This window comes from Vanessa tameamea, chromosome 17 (assembly GCF_037043105.1).
Source record: "Vanessa tameamea isolate UH-Manoa-2023 chromosome 17, ilVanTame1 primary haplotype, whole genome shotgun sequence".
NCBI classification, from domain to species: Eukaryota; Metazoa; Arthropoda; class Insecta; order Lepidoptera; family Nymphalidae; genus Vanessa; species Vanessa tameamea.
In genome coordinates, this window is record NC_087325.1 from 1940159 (window position 1) to 1962215 (window position 22057).

At 31.7% G+C, this 22057-nt stretch overlaps 3 protein-coding genes across 5 annotated transcripts in view; 1 reads left to right on the forward strand and 2 right to left on the reverse strand.

The window, feature by feature from the left end:
- Positions 1–9422, reverse strand: part of LOC113394796 (phosphatidylinositol 3,4,5-trisphosphate 3-phosphatase and dual-specificity protein phosphatase PTEN) — a 52823-nt gene extending 43401 nt beyond the window's left edge. The window contains exon 1 of one of the 3 annotated variants that reach the window (XM_026632223.2): positions 8700–9421. In XM_026632223.2, coding sequence (XP_026488008.1) covers positions 8700–8934 — 235 coding nt within the window. In that variant the 5' untranslated portion in view covers positions 8935–9421. Of the gene's footprint in view, positions 1–8699 lie in introns of all 3 variants that reach the window. The other 2 variants (XM_026632224.2, XM_026632222.2) reach the window with 2 other exon arrangements.
- Positions 1–22057, forward strand: part of LOC113394793 (uncharacterized) — a 337088-nt gene that overhangs the window by 223312 nt on the left and 91719 nt on the right. The gene's annotated exons all lie outside the window — the stretch shown is intronic.
- LOC113394792 (nucleolar MIF4G domain-containing protein 1 homolog) lies at positions 14006–21926 on the reverse strand. The gene is made up of 12 exons (XM_026632214.2): positions 21631–21926; positions 21172–21400; positions 19920–20548; positions 19754–19844; positions 18971–19183; positions 18648–18769; positions 17904–18100; positions 17532–17707; positions 15753–15934; positions 14877–15041; positions 14649–14780; positions 14006–14320 (listed from the first exon to the last, which is right to left on the reverse strand). Exons 1-12 carry the CDS (start codon positions 21823–21825, stop codon positions 14024–14026), a joined length of 2628 nt encoding a protein of 875 aa, XP_026487999.2. The 5' UTR covers positions 21826–21926; the 3' UTR covers positions 14006–14023.

The following is a 22057-nucleotide window of genomic DNA, read 5'->3' on the forward strand; positions in this document are numbered from 1 at the left end:
CGTATCACTCATATTATGTCGACGCAATGACGTAGACAATATTTCATAAATACTAGCAAATATACAACTTATAAATGGCCAATTACATTCACGGTTAAGTCCATCTCGTATTCTATAGCCAAACAATAATCCTTAGTATTATTGTGTTCCGATTTGAAAAGTTAGCCAGTATAACTAAAGGCATAATATCTTAGTTCCCAAGGTTGGCGGCGCATTGGCGATGTTAAGGACGGTTAATATTTATCGAAATGCCAGTGTCTATGGGCTTTCGCTTACCATCATGTGACCGATTTCCCGTTTTATGTACCTATTTTAAATAAAATAAAAATAGTTGAGTTCAAAGCTTTTAGTAACGCTTTCCTTGTAACAGATGGGTGAATATAGATTTGCAGAATTTCGTTTTTCAACAAGGCGAAGTTTAACCAAATCAATAAAACACGTAATACAATATTGCAATACAATATTCACCGGGTTCTGAATCCCTCGATTAAGACTCACGTGTTCTATCAACTGGGCTATATTAACCCATTATGTACAAATTATTATATTTAAAACTGTCAAGCTATATTTCCCACTGACCCCTAAAAATCGCCTGTAAAAATGTAATTATTAAACAAATAATCTGTATAAGGTCATTCGTTGGATGTCACGACTACGGTTTTGTAATCTCGGCTACGAAGCGAGGTACAGCACACTAAACTAATTTCCGACCGCGGTGATTGCTAGCGACGATTTCGAAACATCTCTTTCTTGGATTCTCTTAGTATTTATTTGTTAAGCTATAAACCGATCGCTGCGATAGACGTTAATTAAAAAAAAACATACTATAACCTTTTTATATTAAACGAAAATAACGTAATCGGTTTTTTAAATTTTATTCGAATTCGTCGAATAAGTAACCAACACACAAGCACAGTCTTTGGTATATTACGTTTATTATTTCAGTGTCGTTCGTAGCGTTTATTATTAAAAAAAAAATATCAATAACATTTTATAAAACCTTACATAAAAATGACCGAATCGAGGACCCACATTTATCTAGGTACCAAATAGTTAAATATTTGTATCGATATGTATTATCTATTGCACTTGAAGTTATCTAAACTGGAATTTATACTAAATTCCTAATTCCAATTCGATACCAGATTCATCTTAAATACATATATTTATTATACTATATACATTTAAAATTGTGTAAATAAAGTCATAATATTAAAAAAAGGCATAAAATTAAAAACTGATTAATAGGAAGATAATCAACCATAAGTCAATTACCCACTAGCTTTAAGAAAGTTCACAGATCTTTACAGATCTCCGTGTGGCCATAAAAAAAAAAATTACTAAGACTACATACATAAAAACAGACAGTATCTGTATGTAAAATTATTTCACAAGAGGTTGTTATTTAAAATAACTATGGTCCGTATACATGTCGCAGATGCACAGAAAGGAACAAGCGCTTAAACAGGTTTTACAATAAGGTGGCTTCCGGACGCTAGTTGATTTCTGATGACGTCATTTAACCTACGAAACGAAGCACTTGTACGAACGTAACGAAAACCACATTTTTTTGTATCTAACAAGCATTCGAAATGGGCAAAGGCCTTTCCTGAACCTTCCTCCTACCAATGAGGGTTGGTGGATAGGTATGTATAGTCAATTCCAATGGAGGAGCAAAGCAATATTAACAACTTTGACACTAAATTGACGCGATATCATATTTAATAATCTGCATATCACTATGGATCCGCGCAAAAATGTCATTTTAAATTTAAAAGTCGTATTAAAGTGGATATAAATATTTAAATAGTAGATACATTAATCAAAATTTTTTTCTAGTGCACAATATAGCAGAGCTGTTAGTACTAAGGTTTGTTTATCTTTATTTCTTTTTCGATTGGAATACGCTATAGGAAAATGTGATAGTGTTTATTTCGATACATATGGATTTCACAATGATTGTATCCTTCAACGCCGTGCAAGAGATGAATTATAAACAAATTAAATAAGAATCCGTGATGCTTGCCGATTTGAACACGTGATAATCCGTTATGACACTTCTCCACAAAATCGATCGGCCTCGATCGTCTAGTCCGAGGTTGTTTTTGAGACAGTCGTCGGATTGTTTGATTTAACATAAAATATCGTATCGATCAAGTGCAACTCCTACACTAAATTGTCGTGCCCGATCGGCTTGGTGTAGAAAGACCTTTAAGGTTTATCTGTTAACTCCATTTGCCTTAGGCTATACTAACTGAACCGGTGGCTTTACCCACGCGCAATTTATAAAACTTTACCTATAGCACACTAACAGTCACCCCAATTTTATGAGTTCGATGATTTTTCCTATGAAGAAAATTAGAACCCCAAGAAAAGACATGGGCTACTTCATTGACCAGACCATTAAACGCAAGCGAAGCTGGGGACGATAACTATACATTTTTGAATATGGAAGCGAAGCGGGCGGGTAACAGCTAGTTAATAAATAACAAAACAATTTGTCAAAATTAGCAGTGGAGTTAAGGCTAAAGCCGTGGCGCTTACATATAAGGTAAACGCATTACCCCTATTAACCTATTCACAGTCGAGTAAATGACAAAAAAAAACAGAATCGATTAATCTACTGGTTACACGTGCAACGTTATTATTTACGATGCTTTGTCATTTTCTAAGACACAATTATTTAAATGAATATAGACGCAATTTCATTAGCATATTAAAAATAAATTATTAAACGAGATTTTATATCAAACCGGAGATGTTTCGCAAAAAAGCCATTAGAATCTGCTTAGCTTCAATAGAGACTTGTTACTTGTCTCCTCTTCATCCAGATCTACTTCGTGGATTCGGAGAATTCGGAGGATTCGTGGTCTAAAGCCAATCCAGTGGATCACGACCGACACGAGTCAAAGTATAAGCGTGGGCAGCTATGACTTCTAATGGGTGTAATTTATCTGTATTAATATTATAAATGCGAAAGTAACTTTATCTGTTACACTTTGACGGCAAAAAAGCTAAACCAAATTCGATGAAATTTATTATGGAGCAATGTTGAACCACAAGGAAGGACATTGGCTTTTTATACCTAAAACCTATGAACGCCCCTCACCCCAATCCAACGCGTGGCGCAAAGCTACAGGCGAAAACTAGTACCTAATTTATATTTTAAAATATAAAAACTTTTACATAATATTAGCGTGTATACTGCGTCTTCTACGACGTTGTTTTGGGGCGGGTTGATGGTCGGACTACTGGTATTTTCATCCGACAGTCAAGGTAATATAATCACAGAAAACGATATGAGTAAAACACATATGAATGACTACTGATTAAATAAAATTTAAAAGATTATGTCTAAGAGTAGTCAATAAGATTAACATCAAGAACATTTGAAATAAGAATTTTGTAAGAAAATCTTATATGATAAGACGATTATTAGTCCTTGGGCGGTGGTAGTTACTTTCCATCAGGTGAGCCTCCTGATCGTTTGCCACCAATCACATAAAAAAAAATTAAAAAATTAGTAAGCGTAGCTAATTTTTATAAACCTATGAATTATGCGTTTTCACGTAAAAGCTTTATTTAAAATTATTTTGTCTTAATAGTCTTTCGTTTTATTAAACGATAATTTTTAATTGATAAACAAAAAAAACATTACTTTATCAATAAAACTATTTAGTCTATCTATCTAGTATATCTTACAATATACACAACAATAAATATATAGCTTTAATAGTAACTTAGCATTTGTTAGTCTAATTTGCGGTTTGAAAATTAAAAAGTTGCAATAATTTACTATAAAACCTTATTAGCGTTACGTAAGAATATATGTCATACATCATTAACGTCAGTGGTCAAAATACAATCCGTCATCCACAATGTAAGCAGAAATTACCAATTACGACAATCTATTACGTATTAAGCTCTATTACACAATAACACGATAATTTAATTTGAACAAATAACTTAATAAATTATTTATGTTAAGTCTCAGTTAAAGAGATTAAAAAAAAACACATTAAAGATTAATTCACAGACGTTAAATTATCGACACGCATTAGCCCGTGCTTACAAGATGTCGTAGTGTGCGTAAGGCGTTTAACGTAGAGTAAAGACAGCAAAAAAATATACAAATTAGATTAATTAGATTTTGTTACAGAACCCCGGTAAAAATTTAACATGGAGGAGAGCGACTTAGTGAGAGAAAAGATCTTCGTAAAAGCTTATTATCACTACATTCTGTACAAGTTTATATTGTTATCAATTTGTTATCGCGTATGTTAAACTAAAGTATTTTTTTCAATTTAATATATATGTATATATATACGACTATTATACTACTGAATAATCGACTACGCAACGTTAAAATCGATTTTGCGTTTCGCATCTTGTCGAAACATCACCAAAAACTATTTTACATTTATTTTGGCAATATTATAATATTAGCAATTTAAGTAACTATATACGGTAATTTTTATTTTTTATTAATATATATAAATTAATACCATAAAATGCAGTTTAACGTTGAGAATCAAGCGAAAGTCGAACCCGCGGCTGATCGAATTATTTAAAAAAAAAAAAAAAACTTTTTAATGGAATTTATACACCACAAAGAACTCAAGAGGTTACGTCTGAACCTACTGCTTTTCTTTCATTGGCATTTTAAAATATTTTGCCGTAATCAAATTCAATTTATTTTGACAATAAATCTCTGACTCGTTTTATCCCTAAATGTTTTACTAGAACTAAATCAAAACACGACTTATTTGTTATTAATTTAATGAGTCAAAGTTATATCAAAATAAGGAAGTTATTAATTACGACATTAGTTCTTCAAAATAATTTTCATATTATAATAACAATTAATAATCAAATATAATATGGTTCGACCAATAATTTACATGACATAAAATTTAAGTATATTTTGAATACCGTCACTTTTAAGAATAAATAATAGCAACATCGGTACTCAAGACTTATTTATATATGTAGGTACAATTGTTTCGATCACGCGGTCAATTCGTTACGAGCTTTATAAAAACGCAATCATATCAATAATGATAATACATATTAAAATCGTATATTTCGCTACCCGTGCACGCGGGTGAATGAACTATTCAACTGATAAAATTGTCAGTGCAGTTTATAAAACATCTAAACCGGAGACCTGATTGAGAACTAGATATACAAACATTGTATTGTTTTTATTTCTACGTTATATATATCGAATAACATATAAATCAAACGTTTAATAGAAACGGAAGCTACAATAAGCATTCTTATTACTGAGCACTGATTTGTGTATTTTTATAATAATTAAATAAAACAAAAATGTATACATCATCATTTTGTTACTGTTGATGTATCAATAATAAATAAATTTGTATATAAGAACATGGAATTAACGCTTGGCACGTCTGTAGTCTAATTTTAAAGCAGGTGAAGCCGCGAAACACAGCTACTCATAGTGTTACATATTGACTTAGTAGTGTTTTCAGTTATTACAAAAATAAATAAAATAAATAAAAATAAACATTTATTTGTATATGTAAACAGTTTAGATGAACTTCTGTTTATAAGTTGTATTTAATCTGCTGATATTAGTATCAACTACCAAGTGTCTAGATTTCGAAATTTAACGCCCAATTCAATCGTAAAATATAAAATCGATCTGTGTTGTCAAGCGAAATTTAATACATGCAACTATTGTTACAACCACCAAAGGATGCGAGTATCAATTAATAAATACTTAGTAATCAATATAACAAATAAACTTAAATTCATATTCACGATTTTAATATCAAATTCAAAGATTATTTAGCGAATTCGTTTCCCTGATTGCCGCAATAGCAGCGAATTTTAAGAAATGAGGTTTCATGAAATTCCTTGCACTATTTCACGTCAACAGACTACTAATATGGCGGACGTTAATAGTCGCATTTTAATTACATCGCATATAAATGGTTATATTTCGTATACTTTTGCGATATGCACCACCCTTTCGTTCTTTTAAAACTATTATAGGATCTTTATGAAATTTAAAAATTCGTGTAATTTAAAAAATATATATAAAAACTATTTTTTTATCTTTTTAACTAAAAATACCTGATTCTAATCACGTGATATAATCTGTTGTTAGTAAAATATTGTTTTAAAAAATAATTTTAGGAAGTTGATATAAAAATGTGTATTATTAAATATTAATAAAACACGAAATAGATCTTCTCTTTAACTTATGTGCATAATTATAACTTGGTTCATATCAATTCTCAAATAGACAAGTTAAATCTAGGTATACCTACTCTTTTGAACTGTACATTTTTTCAAGGTCTTTTACTTCCACATGTGGTAATGAGCTATCATTTAATGTGTAACTAATTTAAAGACTTTGTAATCAAATAATATACTGATTTCATTTTATAATAGTGATATATCCATGAAATATTTGCATCATTTTTTTTTAAATATTTTAATTAAATCAAAAAAGGAAAATATGTTATGCCCAATGTTAAAATAGGAAACATTATTAACTCAAAAGTCATACTATTAATAAGTCTAACAATTTATATGTTGATATCAAACTTAAAACAAAGGTTCATATTATTCTTAGCAGAGTGTTTCATGACCGTGACTAAACTTCTAGACCAGGGCTCCCATTAGAAGTCTGGAAGCACTGGGCTAACAAAGGATAAGAAACAGGCCCATATTTATTTTCTGAATATTATGAAACTTTTTTTAAGTTGGATGTATCAATATAAATTTAATACAGAAATAATTTTAAAATAATATGTAGATATTGAAAACCTCAACAAATATTATATAAAGTTTTATTGCTTGTCAGAATTTGGAAATTTACATTTCTGCAAATCTATTGTGTTCCAGGGGTGTTTCCAGATGGGCTCCCTTAAACCTGACCTTGGTTGAAACCTTATGTAAGAGAGTAGCTATTAACAGAGATCACACTTTAGTAACCAAATATAGTTATATAAATAGTCCTGTGATCTTGAGGAAATAAATGAAACAGAATAAATTTAATATCGAAAACTTGCTAATGTGGCTGTGGTATTTAGAATCAACTTTACTACTACAGATAAATAACGCAAACATACAATAACTCTATGTATGATTCTCATATTGTTACTGTTCATCAGTCAAGTTGAATTATTTTTAATACAATTATATTAGCATTGAAATGTTTAATGACATCTCCATGAATACTTAATGATAATAATTTCTTTCAAATTAGATACTTTTTTAAAATATTTTATTAAATTTAACAGGACATTTGTTTTTAATGTTACTATATCTCTAGATATTTGTTGTCTTTCCCTTTTCAATAATTTTGACTATAATATTATATTTGATATCCCTGCAGATTTATTTTATTACTAAGCAGTATCACTATTTAAATTTAAATAATTATTATATTAAATGTCTTCATTTAAATACAACATTAGAGCAGCAATAAATGAAATTGAAGTAACATTAAATATTTTGATTTCCGTTCTTGTAGTTAATTTAATATGTTGTAGAGGTTTAATATATGAATGGTTGCCCTTGCATTTTAAAAGCTGGTTGTCAGGTATTGGGCATAAAAAGCCTATGTCCTTCCTAGGAATTCAAGCTTGCTTCATACTAATATCATAATATAAATTCAGTTCAGTGGTTTAGCCTTGAAAGAGCAACAGACTTCCGCATTTATATTATTACTACAGATAAGTATAGATGTATAACAACATACTAAGTCTTAGTTTATATATTCATTGACCCACCTATAAGATTCACAGGCATTTTTCATAATTAATACTCTTAGTATGAAGTACATCGGGAAAGCTATTAATTCAGAAATATTATACTAAGTTAAATTTAACCACAATAAATTAAAAAGCAAGTTGCAACTAAATAAATTATGAACAATTATTAAAGATTTGGTTGTACCTTGAAATGAAATGGATTACTGTTATATTTATTGCTAATAAATTACTACTAAAATTTGAAGAACTAAATACCTATGGCAGTGAAAAATCAACATTTCACTATAGAACTTTTACTCAAAATAGGCATGTAAATGTTTAAGAGAAACTAACATGGCATTCAGAAAACTTTCAAACTAACAATGGTATTACTCTGACATTGATCGGCCCCAAGGCCTACCTTAAATTTACACAAGAGTACTAAATGATGCTTATCTTTAGGTTACCACAAAGATAATCAGATAACAGTAACTGCATGTGTCCTGTTATAGATATATAGGTTATGAGTTGTTGCTATGCCAGATATCACTAGGCTATATGTCTATGTATGTATAGTTATCAAGGTTTATATCTGTAGTAGTGGTTCTTTTTGTGTTATTTTAGTTCAGTTTCTATATAATGTGTATTCAAATGCAATTTAGACACCATTGTAACCTTAATACAACTGGTCTGTCCACTTTCTTGAATGTTTACACCCGAATATTGCAATACAATTTGATTATTTTGACACCTATTCGCGTTATAACCTCTAAGACGTAAAATTGTTGATATTAATAAAACACAGGTTATAAAGTTCATGATCTCGTACTGCGAAAGGGTTATACGAATATATTTTTAAATAGAAATAGATACGATTATGATGTCCCCGAACTTAAAAACTACCACACTTACCATGTCGAGGAACTAAATACCACAAACCTCACACATCACTCACAAAAAGGATACATGCTAAGTCCAAATTGAAGCCGTCCTTTACATATCGTTTTCGACGCCTGCTCACTATACCCTTGATAGGGTTGGTCATTTTGATGTTGGAAATGGAGTTTGCCATGGCTGGCAGGTGGACGCGCCGCGGTAGCAACTCTGCCGCCGCGCCCTTAGCGGGCCCGCCCGCTCCTGGCACCCAACGCTTTTCGGGTGCCTTTCGCTCGCGGCGCCGGCAGCTCACGCAAATACCCATAAAACCTCCGGCGCTCGCATGAGGCCGGCGGAGCGCGAGCGGACGCCGCGACTGCCCGATCAGCTCGCGCCCGCCATGCCTCCCCACACAGCCTAGCCGGCCCGCCGGTCTGCTGAGTCCTCGCTGTGACCGTTCTGCTCTCCCCGGACACTCTACACACTCCGCACCACACCGAGGCCACCCGAACGCACCAGTCACACATATAGCATACTCCACGCCCGCCACCGATGCACGCACTGTCGCTACGCGAGCGATGCCACAATTTATCTCGCACGAATGGCGTCCATCCTGTGTTAGCACTAGATCCTAGAACACGACCGACGAGAAACAGTTGCACAAGAAAGAAAGATGGTTATGAATTGATGGCTGAAAGTCTAAACGCCGTCCCGTTCGCACACTAAACGTGCATACTTATCAGACAGAGATAAAACACAACCTTAATTTCTAGTAGTGGCTAGCTAGCTCTCTTTGTTCATTGCAGCTTTCAATTTCATTCGGAAGGTGTCGCGACGATAGAATACTTTAGCGCCACTATTCAAATTGAATGCATAAATAGAATATCTCTAATTTTTGTTATAAGTTTAAAAATAAAAAAATAATTTCATGATTTTAATTATAAAGTTATTACAATTTTGGAATTTAGAATATGAGTTTATGTAGTTAAATTAGGCAATAACCACTCATTTAGAAAATGCATGTGGTTTTTCATCAGTCACATAGATGGCGTTAGTTTTAGCTTTACTCAAGGTGCGTTCAAAATTAGTAGTTTTTAAATCGGTTGTAAAAATGTAATTTAAAATAAAATTGTACAAATTTAAAACATAATTATTATATGTTTTTTTTTTTAATAAACTTTTAATTTACTGTTTACTCATTTCAAAATTATAACCGAAAGAAATATTAAATTAATAACAAAATTAAGAGATTGCTGCCAACTAACTGTAAAAAGTGAAATAAGTAGCTTGTAGTATTTGTAGGTCAATTGAGATAAGTTATGATCATGATATAGATGTATTATATGTTAAAGACAAATACATAATGATTATATTTAAATATTTCAAAACAAAATTATTTTATAATTTTCATGCGTGGTATTTGGTATTTTCCAAGAAGTGTCTTAAATATCATCTATTTAGTGATTTTGTACGAATTCCACGTGATAATAATGAGTGATAGGCAAAAACGTACATACTCAAAAGCGTTTTTGCCCTTTAATCAATCAATAAAACTTCAGTTAATATGACTATACAAATATGGCCTCAAGGTTCCCTTAATCTTTACGATCCTCGTCTCCGAGCATCTCCATAAAAACCAGATTTGCTTTTTTTATACTTTAATATGATCTGTTTTTTATCAGCGCTTGAATACCGTAAAATCACTTTAAAAGACAAATTTACATTGTAAGTACCTATCAAATGAGATTTACACAAATATTTAAGTTAGCGAGTGCTTAACTTATTTTTTCTTAAATTTTGAATGTGAAATTTTAAGTAAGTACAGAGAAATGTATGGATTGGAGATTATAGATTCATGATCAGAGGGTCGAATTAATGTATTTATAAAGAGGTTTTCTTTAGGCAAAAAAATATTACTGCCTGTTTCTCTTTAACCTTCATGTTTCTTCCTATAGTTGACGGTTTCGAGTTTTTTTAATTCTAACTATATTTGAAAATATGAAAGATGAAACACGAAACAATCAATCAAAATATCATTACATTTAACAAATACTAAACTTGTCAGTTTTCGTCCATCCAAAACTTCGATTAGATTAGTTTTGTCAGACAACGGGGCCCCTACGTAACGCTGGGCTCACTCGCAGTCAGGCAGTTGCCTACTTTGCCTTTGGTTAATCCAGGCCAAAAACATTATCGATCAATATTTTTATATATAATACCTACACATTATTTTTAAAAAAAGATTGTTCGATCGATTTATATTTAAAAAAAAATGCAGAGAGAACACACCCACGTTGCAAATATCGGTATAATTCATGTACGCATTATGCTAGCGTAGATAATTCCATCGGATGCGAGTAGACAGCTTGCTGCCACCCGACCTGCGTGCATGCATCGCGTTACACGAGCATGAATTACAACTTGATTTGAAATTTGCGTTTACGCAATTTTCATACTTCAGGACTCGTTGATATAAAACAGTTTAGCTTGGGTCATAGAAATGCAAATATAGCAATTGAGTAGCACGTTTACTGATACAAAAATATAATAACACAGATCGAATCTACCAATAGGTAGCTCATTAAGTAAACATATGTTATATTTTTGGTGCAAAATCACAATATTTTTCTTCAAGTACTATATTTTAAAGACATATTTTAAATCGTTATGTTTAAAACATTATTTAAATGTACATAAAATACTACTTTGTTTTGTAATTTTCTTATAATATGTTGAGAATTATAAACATTTAAGATGCTATATAAAAATCACCCATTACCATAATTATTATCGTCATAGTTTCTGTCATCAGAGAATAAAAATTAAACCTATGAAAATACTTGAAAAATGAATACTATATTTTGTAAGAACTTTTTAGATGAAATGGAAAAAACTATTTAAAGTAGGGACAGAATATAAGAGATAAAATATTACATAAAACTGACTTCAATTTTTTTTAGCTAAGTAGGTACTCTTTAAACTAAGGAAGTAATAGGTAAGTACTATTATTTATTCTGTGAGAACTTAGATATATAGAGATTTAAGTTACTAATAATTTCGATTTAAATGCATGTTCGACTAGATTATAAGTATATATACGAATTATTGTATGTATATACGAAAATTGCTTAATCATCTTTCTTATTAAAACCACAACATTAATATTAAATTATTTTTGCATGGTTAAATTATATTTTAGTTAAACCAGATTTAATTAAAAAAATACTTTTTAATACAAAGCTCATTAAAGAAAGCTTTGTTTAGTCAAAGATGAAAAATGACAATATTATTTACTTACGCCATTTTCAATTATCGTGATAACCTTAAGCGAAGACGTATCATAATGATGCTTTATTTGAAAAAATCAATTGAAAGAGGCTATGGAGTAAAATTTATTATTTCATCTAGGTACCCTTTGATTATATTATAGTTCTGCAATAACTTTCAAACCCCGCCTTAATTGCTGGTACAAGGCAACAACCTCACTAAATTGATAGAAATCAAATTCATTATACATAACATTATGGAAATCAATTTTTACAGTCGGCTGGTCTCCTTCACACCTCCTGCGTTAACAATTAAATCAATTAGAAATTTACATAGTTTAATCTAATACATAGTTAGGTAGGCTTATTTATAAATAATAAATATATAAGCGCTGGATACTTGTAATAGGTACCCATATTCATATATATATATAAATACATACGTTCTGTATTAAATGGGAAAGTAACTTCATATGACTCTCTATTTCACGAATAAACCACTGAATTGATTTTAATGAAATGTTGTAAGAATCAAGTTCAAGCCCCTAGGATATTAGGATACATGCTCCTTTATTCATCCATTCAGAGGTAATATGGATAAAAGGTTTTATACCAGTTCTTGGACTATTCTCATCACAAAATGAATTCCAAGCGGGCGATACCAGATGCAAATTAATTACCACATTATACCTGTGATGAATGTGAAAACGAACTGTTGCATACAAAAAAAAAAGAATTATTGGTCATATTCGAAACAACTATTGTATACACTTAAAACACATTATGCATACTTTAATAGAAAATGAATAAATTTTATGTAATTACGTTATAACGAGAAGTTTCTTTGTTATCTACTTATTAATGAGATACAACTTTCATAATACGAATCATTTAAAGAAATATACCGTATAAGATACTAAACACCTTTTAGTTAGATATTTTATGACATGGTAACGCGTTGTAGGATATTGTTTAGGTAATAATAATTTTACTACTTGCTATTTAATAATTTTTATATCAACAGCTGCATACAAAATGGACATTTGTTGTGTTATATTTGAACAATAAAGTATGTACCAGGTAGACTGGCTGTCGTTGCTATGCTAACTGATTCATTTGTTATCAACGTTTACCGATTGTAGATAATAACTAGTCCGAAGGCAGACGCTGATAAGATAGCTCGCATGACAACGACTGACTGTGGGGTATATATGAAGGTATCGACTTATATTTGCATAAATAATGTCCACGAGCGAATGAAGTTGTATACAAATGTAAATGCGCCTTTCGAAAGCTAGTACATACATTTTGCCAAATATCTGACTATTCATACAACCATCTACACAATTATATAAGCCATACTTTTTAGTGGGAACTAAAAGGTGGTACAAGGAATGAAATAAAAATAACAGTTCATTTCTTTAGATTTCATTTGTTTTAGAATATTTTATATTGCATAATCTTTGCAAGTTGTTGTACTGTGTTTGAAATAAAATACCAAATAAAATATTTGAAGGGATACAAGTTTGACCTGCCCTTGGTATTTGTAAGTAATAATAATTGGGTTTCCTTTGGCATTTTCGAAATAAACTCTTTAACTTTCAAATAATATATTGTTCGTCGTAATGATTCAAAATCTAATCAAACACGATCAAGTAGTTTGTTAATTAATCAATGGGAACAAGAAATTTTATTTAGTATTAGGATTTTACACGTGTCGCAAAGCATCTTTAAAGCTTTGAGATAAATCACACTCCATAGTACGTTGATACCACTACTATATACTAAATTTACGAAGTTGCAACTCAAATCGCACGAAAGTACAGAGAAGCTGACAGAATCACATTTCTAATAATTTCTATTGAGTTTCTTGGAATCTTGGAAAAGTCTAAAGTACTTTTTTTCTTGATAAATGAAAAATATTACTCGTAAGTCGCCATTTATTTTACTCAGTAGTTGAGCTCCGTCAAGGCTTTTGTAGGTACCGTCCACACAACGTATTCTACCGTTAAACAGCGATACTAAGGATTATTGTGTTCCAGTTTGAAATGTGAAAAGTATGTACTGTGCCCTTAAGTAATTCATTTTGGTATTTGCGCTTAAAACATGTTAACAAATGAAACACATAACTCGTTAACAAATATTTAATCAAAACCTCAACTTAGTTTCGTGCATTGTTAATATTTTATCTACTTCAACTGCTCTTTCCTTCAGTGTTGCCATTTCTTCTTCGCTTAATATCGTAGTTTTTTTTCCTGCGTTTTTAATTAAAAAGTGTTGTATAAACAAACGAAGACTCTCTCTGAACATGTGTAGTTTGGGAGATTTTGATATTCTGTGGAAGACTTCTAGGGAAGCCTGGAGATCAGCGTTCATGATGATTGCGAGAAGTATTTGGCGCATGAATCTTACTGACTTCTTGTTTAGATCTGAGAATTGTATTATCTGTAAAAAAAAATATACTGAATTAGTTCTATTTTTGTTCTAGGATTTATTGTATGAGTACATCATATATTTACTCCAAATTAGGTCAATTCTTTAGCCGTGAAAGCGTAACATACAGACGGACAAAGTTACTTTCGCATTAACTGACAATGATATTATTATTTACTTTTTAAGACAAGGTGACATAAACCCACCTAACACACACTTACTCGTAAAAACTTTTAAGTCCCCGTGATATGAGGACAGGCTTACACCATTAGGAAAAATATAAGATATTTTTGCAATTACTTTTTCAACGGGATATTTATCAGAGACTTTTATATATTACCTTTAAAACGGAAAGCGGCAATCCCTTCTCCATAATAAGATGAATGAGAAATTGCCCTAAGTTCGTCATAGGCTGCTTCGAAAGCGATTCGAGGTCTTTAATTTTATCCCAAACTGTATACTGTATTGAAAGCTGTAACAAGATGTTATTAATCAATAAACAAAATTAAATAATTTTAAAGGTACAATATACCTATATTCTAATATAATTTTAAGCAATGTCTATTACCTGATATTTCCTATCGAAACTACATAACTTCTCTCCTAGGACGCCATAGTACGGGTTATAAGTCTTCTCCTGCAGACAACAGGCCAGTAAAACGTGCACCACCTCACGTTCCTGTTGCCCTTTTAAGCCCAGATGTTGAAGTTTCTCGAAGGCATCCATGTAGTCCTGAATATACAGAAATTAATTTCGTACATACGTATGTAATTTAGTATAAACCTTTGTTTATACGATACTATCCTGTACATTATAATTTGTTCCTTACCAATTTCAAAAAGTCAACTAAGAAACCGACTGCCACAGAGATAAATAAATTTATAAAATAAGCCTTTATTGCTGTTTTACTAAAAGTTACAATTAATACTACCAGGGTATTTATTACTGACGATCGGTTTATCCAACAACAGCTTGTCCTTCGACAAAGGCCCCTCCAGATACTTCTCAACTCTTCTATATCTGTCTGTTGCAATTGAGATCGTCGCCTTGCCAACGTTTCATTCGTCAATCTTTACGTCTTTTGCCATCTCTTGGGCGACAGTCTGATATTGGGAGCAGAGATCAGTGCTCGTGTGAGCAAACACAGACACTCTACGTTTTATATTCCCTCCGAATTTCAAAACGGTCGAAAAGAGTTTATGTGCAGGATAATATTTAATTAACATTGTTTATAATAGAATTGGTTTACATTGTCCATTAAACAAAATATTTTCCAATTTTTTTCAAGACTTTCTATAAAAACTGGTAACGCTTTGAATTTAGGGCAATGCTTACAACTTACGGTATTTGTAGTATCCTGGTAACCATCGTAATTCGAGTCATAACCAGATATACCATTTGCAATACATGCCGTATAATTTTAGTTATATGTTTTCAACTAACCTCAGCCGACATGATAACGCAAAAGATACTCCGTCGAACGTCTGTATTCATGCGCTGTTGTCTAGCAAGTTCTAGAAGTTTCTGGTCGGTAGACGGTAGTGGTTTGGCGGTCGGCTCAGCCTCTTGTATTCGGTTGCCTTCCCACGCTGAACCTACTACCCACCACTTGCCTCTCTCATGAGCTTAAACAAATTTAGGTTGAATTAATAAAAATCTACCTACATCGGAGCATTGTGTCCGAATAAGCTGGAAAGGTTTTCCTCAAGAGGAGAGGAGGTCCTGCAGTATAATATTAAAAGAAGTTGCTTCTAAAAATTAAAATAAAAAAAAAGCAATATGGCACCTTTATTCGTCCGCTATTACATTCGTTTTGACTGTTGTTGTTGAACAATATTGATATGTTCTTGAAATTAAATTTACAGATCAATAACACGTCTAGTCAAATCAAATTAAATCAATATATTTAATTATTGAGTGTCAAATTTTATTTATTTATTTTCACAAAATATATATATATATATATATATATATATCTCACATTAAAGTAATCCAATGCGTCAGTTAAGTTGACTACCAAAACATTATTGTAATAATTCCTCAGTAAAATTTAACAATATAAATCAATTTATAAAATCCCATAACTGATTAAAAATAATATCAATAATTCAGAGTCAAAATAATCCAAAATTAAAAATACACAAAATAACATTTAATAGACAATAACAAAATAAAATATTTATATTACATTTAAAAAAAAAAATTTTCAATGTCAGATTAGGTAATGTCAAATGATATAAATTAAACACTACCACCGGTCTGGAAAAGAAGGTACCGCTGTACGTTAAGTGCGCTCACCTGAGAAGAATCGGCGAATGAAACTCAGCGAGGTTTTTTATGTCAATATGTGATTGTTTACATAAATCCAATATCACAAAGAAATATCCGGGAGGAGATCGTTTCAACCCCAAGGTGTATCAACCATGAACTCACTCATTGTATACATGCATTATTTTACTGTTTTTAAATTTGGCAACCAAGATATTGTATACGCTCATTGGACTCCTATGGTAAAACCGTATACAACGCGCCAGAAGAGTTAAAACCGTATACATCGCGCCACAAGAGTTATTCAATGCAGTCGAGTTAAAGGATAAGTTTTATTTTGTTCTTTGTACCATGTTATGAGTATAACATTTTATAACAAAATCATTAATATTTTTCCGTACATGCATAACATTCCAGAATATATATTGAAAAGCAGTACATCTTGACTCTTTAAATTTTATGCCTAAGTGGTTCTTTAGCTCCAAGGTTACGATTGCGCGAACAGCCCTTTTCTGCAGAACTATATCCTATGGATATAGCGGCCCAAAGCAAAATACCGTAAGACATTATTCTATGAAAGTAACTGAAATATATTAATAATATATTTAATATAATAAGCGAATAGTATCAACATCGGTAAATAGTCTATTTTTTTTTCCCGCAATAAATGCCACAGAGCTAAGTCTGCTTGTCAATCCGTTTATGTGGGGGGGCAAGTGCAAGTTGGCGTCATGTTGTGCCCCACAAGTAAGAACAAGTCATTTATGTATATTAGGAAAAGAAAAAGTCCAAGAACTGATCCTTGAGAGACCCCCATATCAACTAAAATCCCAGGGGACCTTTTATCTATAACGTCAACCCACTGAATTCTATTGTCTTAAGAATTCAAACGGTCGAGCGCACATTTTCTATTTCGAGTAGTTATTCATTAAGCAAATAAAATTACTTAATTACCTTTCAACAAATCTTCTAATCTAATATTAAGCGGTGTGATGTAGTTCCCTCGTCTTACAACGCTGCGGCATGCCTTTATAAGATGTTCCACATATGTTGGGTCATAGTTAGGTATTTTATTCAGGTTATTATTTTTAACAGCTAGCAATACTTCTACTAAGAATTTCACCCTTGACCTGCAAGCAAGTTAATTAGTTTGAGTAAATATTTCTTTTGTGATTCAGTAAATTATTATTTCGTTTACGGAAGACGATTCTGTTGGAGAATAATTCATAAGGCTGTGTATAATTGAAGATAGAGAATAGCGCCACCTATTGGATCATTTAGATTACCGTGACACTTTGTATTCTATTTTTTATCTCACTCACTCACCCCTTGTCGGCGGCGTGGTGCGCGTGCGCGAGGCGCGCCTGCGAGTCCTGTATGAAGGTGCGCAGGCGGGCGGGCTCGTCTCTGCGCAGCAGCCCGCCCGCACTCCGAAGCGCCGTCAGCACGCACTCCATGCTCTTCTCGCTGAGCTGCGACACGAGGCGCGCCAGGATGTCGTACAGCAGGCAGGCATGGTAGATCTGAAGGTGGATATATATAGTATATATATGTGTTCAGTCTTTAATTTCGTATTTTCTTAGACTTTTAAAAATTTTATGACTGCCTAGTGGGTAAATCAATATCTTTTCTACTGAAAATTTCAAACTCAAATTCATTTTATATCAAACCGAAGATTGTTATTTATTGACGAAGAAGCTTTCAAGTGCTTTATTTGAGGTCATAACGTGATTTGCACTCGGCAGTTAAGAAAAATATCGCGAAGAAACCTGCATTGAAACTCAGCAGCCTCGGCTTAAACACAACAAGGGCCCACGATGGTGCAAGAGTTGACCATCATCTGCGAGGCGCAGTTTTTGCACCAACTGTAGGCTAGATTAAGACGGGTCCTCATTATCAACGTAATTACACAAGTTCTAAACTCCTCTAATCAGGGGGAGAAGAGGCTTTTGCTTTGCTTTTTTACTTCAATTTTATATAAAGGAATCAGATCATAATCGGAGCTGTTTATGCAAATATATTTCTAAAAGATTAAATTTCACTTGTAAATTTATTATTGATAATATACACCTTAAAGCAATATAAATGTGCCAGGCAAGATACGAGATTATCCAGTCGTTTATCCTCTACCGGTTGAGGTGTTTCCAACATTTCGTCAAATTTTCTCGATAACTCTTCTAGGAAGTGAGCTCCTGCAAAGAAGAATTTTGAAATTTTGTATTTATTACTTGTAATTTTTGATATAGAAAAAGCAAATTGTAATTTTTTAATAAACGGGGCGTTGCTTGTCGTAAAAAATACTTAATGATCAATGAAATTTTGGATTTTTTATCTTTAAATAATAATGTAAAATCTGGCTAGGAATATAGACTGTAAGTAGATGTAAAATTGACCTATTTCTGATCCTACATTAGCATGAAGAACCGACACCAATGCGGCATGTTCTGCGACCATCCGGTCTGGAGTGCTGGCCGGGCTTACCGTAGCTTCAAGCCACAGTTCCGTGAGTGCTGTATTCACGGAGTTCCTACTGTTGTGTGAATACAAGTTTTCAATAGACGTGCAAGCCCAGTGTAAATTTGTACCAGCTAATTTATTAAGAACACCTGAAACATATTTAAAATTTGTTATTTTTAATAAGGCTGTTACTTACTTTAGACCGTTTCGCTGGTCTTTTGGTTAGCCTTAATATACGGCTTAAGTATTTTCGAGTTTCACTCCATAAGTGAGTAAGTAAGAAGTGTTTGGATCTTTCTGTCAATACATTTTCAGTAACGAGTAATAACAAGGACCTTAGAAGATGTCTTTATATATCTGAGCTCTGTTCCATTTTGCCTTCTCATAGGATTATGAGGGAATAGAAATAATACTCCATGAATAGTGACACAGACCTTGGGAACTTAGATGTTATGTCCCTTGAGGCTGTAGTTACACTGGCTCACTTACTATCCAAAACAGAATACAACAAAACTTAGCATTATTGTTTGGTGGTACAATATCAAAAAGCCCTACCACCAAGTAAAAACTATTGGCACATAATTTAATTAATATTTGTTCAGCAAATAACTTTCACAAAACTCCACTGAATTTAAGTTTTTGTATTAACATACAGATATTTGGAGTCAAACGAAAAATAATTTGTTATAGATAACTTAAAAATTATTATTTTATCTTACTTTTGATCTGACGTTTCAGTTGTGCTAATTGCTTATCAGAAGCTGAATCCTTATTTCTTAAGTGTGGAGGAATATAAATTCCTTTCTCTTCCTAAAATAAAAAAAGAAAAAATAAAATCTTATATACAATGTCTTCAAATTTAATAAACAATTTGTTGTTTTGTACCTTGATGATATTGCCTTCTTTATCCCTTTTCCTACCATAGATATCTTCCCACACATCTGGCTTTTCAGTTTTATCAATTCTAGAAACTTCATCAACTTTATTATCTTCATCTTGATAAGAAGCTCCATCCAAATCTTCATCACTAGATAAGTGTGACACTTCATCTTCACTAAACACTTTATTGATATCTTTTTCAGATACAATTTTGATTTTGCTAGATTTTTTGTCTAATTTGTTTATTTTTGATTTTTTGTTATCTTTTTCATTGTCTGATTCACTGTGTTCACTTACATGTTCATCATCACTAAAGTTCTCATCATTAAAATCTTCTGCCTGGCTATTATCATCTTCAAATTGGTCATCATCAAGTCCAAATTTATTGTCATCATCATCATCATCCTCATCATCTACTTCTTCATCAACTTCCATTTCATCATCAGTCTCCATTTCGTCTTCAGAGTTATCATCATTACGTTTGCTTTTATTTTTGTCATTGCCTTTAGGCAGTTCCTTGCCAGTGACTACTGCAAGATCTTCTTCAAAATCAGAATCTCTTTCAACCTCGGCTAAATGTTTTTCAGCAGCCACAATTTGTTCCGATGTTGCCCTATCACAAATTTCCAGAAGATCTAAGCATAAACTTTGTAAGGAAATATAAATATTGTAAGATAATACACATGGAATTTAATTGATATAATATTAAATCACCATGCCACTTTAACTGGCAAGCTTAAAGTTAAATTAAAAAGATAGTAATTTTAATTAATTAAAACCAAAAATATGCCATTTCTAACTGAATATGATATAGCCAAACTTAATTTTTTTAACAACTGGTGTAGATCACCAGTCTAGATTTTTTAATTTTAGTTTTTATCAGGCATGATATGGATTTGAGATTTTGGATATGTATGTTATGTATATATGAATAATATTTTACTGGTTTGGGATATGTTTATAGATAGGATATTAGTTATAATATAGATATTAGATTGTTTAGGACTTGAAATAAAGGAAATACACATAATTAAATGATACAATTTCGCTTTACTTGTAAGTCATTATTTGGTATTAATATGTAAACAATTAGCCATTAAAAATGTTAATATATCTACTCACTTTAAGTATAACACTACACAAAAAAGAAATTAAAAAGAAGATTTTTTTTAATGGTTCTCCTACCTGGCTCCAGTATCCATAACATACCTGGTTTTTATTCCAGAAAGATTGATTTATAATTATATAAAAAGGATACAGTCCAGTCCGTCATCAGTGAAGTAATTATTTTTATTCTTTGACTTGTTCAATCCAAGTTGCTTTTCCAATTTTTTTATCATCTTATCCTCTTCTTCATTAGCTTTTACCATGATCTGCTTTCTTTGGGAATCCATTAGGGACTTCAATTTCTCTGTTTCCTTCTTCTCTTTTGCAAGCTGCCTTATCATTATCTCTTGTGCGGTTGGCTGTTTCTGTGGCTGTGATTTCTGTAATTTAAATAATTTCTAGTCTATTCTCTAATTCATCTATTGCAAAACATAAATATTAAAAGGGCAGAATATTATAATTATTTACTTTATATAATGGTCTTTTTTAAATTAATAACTCATTTGATAAACACTTTTTTTTTTCAAATTGTATTAAAAATATTGTAACACTGTTTATAAAAGTAAGTACAATACATCTAATATCATATTTATACAAATAATATACTCACTTTAATATCGCTTTTTTGTTCTGAGTTATCAACTGGACGTTTAACAAATTTTCCAGCACTAGTTTTAACATTAGGCTCATTTTTCTTTTTCAAATAATGCTCTTTTCGGTGGATTTTCTTTTGTTTTCTTTTTTCTTTTCGAAGAACTTTGCGTGTGTTTGTAAACTTTGGTCTATTTGGTTTAACTTTCTTCATGTTAAAGATTTATGCGTGTTTTTAAGATATTCATACGTTTTTAGGAGGTTAGATTTGTTGTGGTTTATAACACATGAAAATGACGTTACTATGACATTTTCCTTCACATAAAAATGACTTTGACATTGCTAATGTCAATACTCCTTAGTTTACTGAACTTTAATTCACGTAATTAAAAAAAAAACTGTAATACTCTGGAGTCATATGCATAGGAATTATATTATTTTATCAA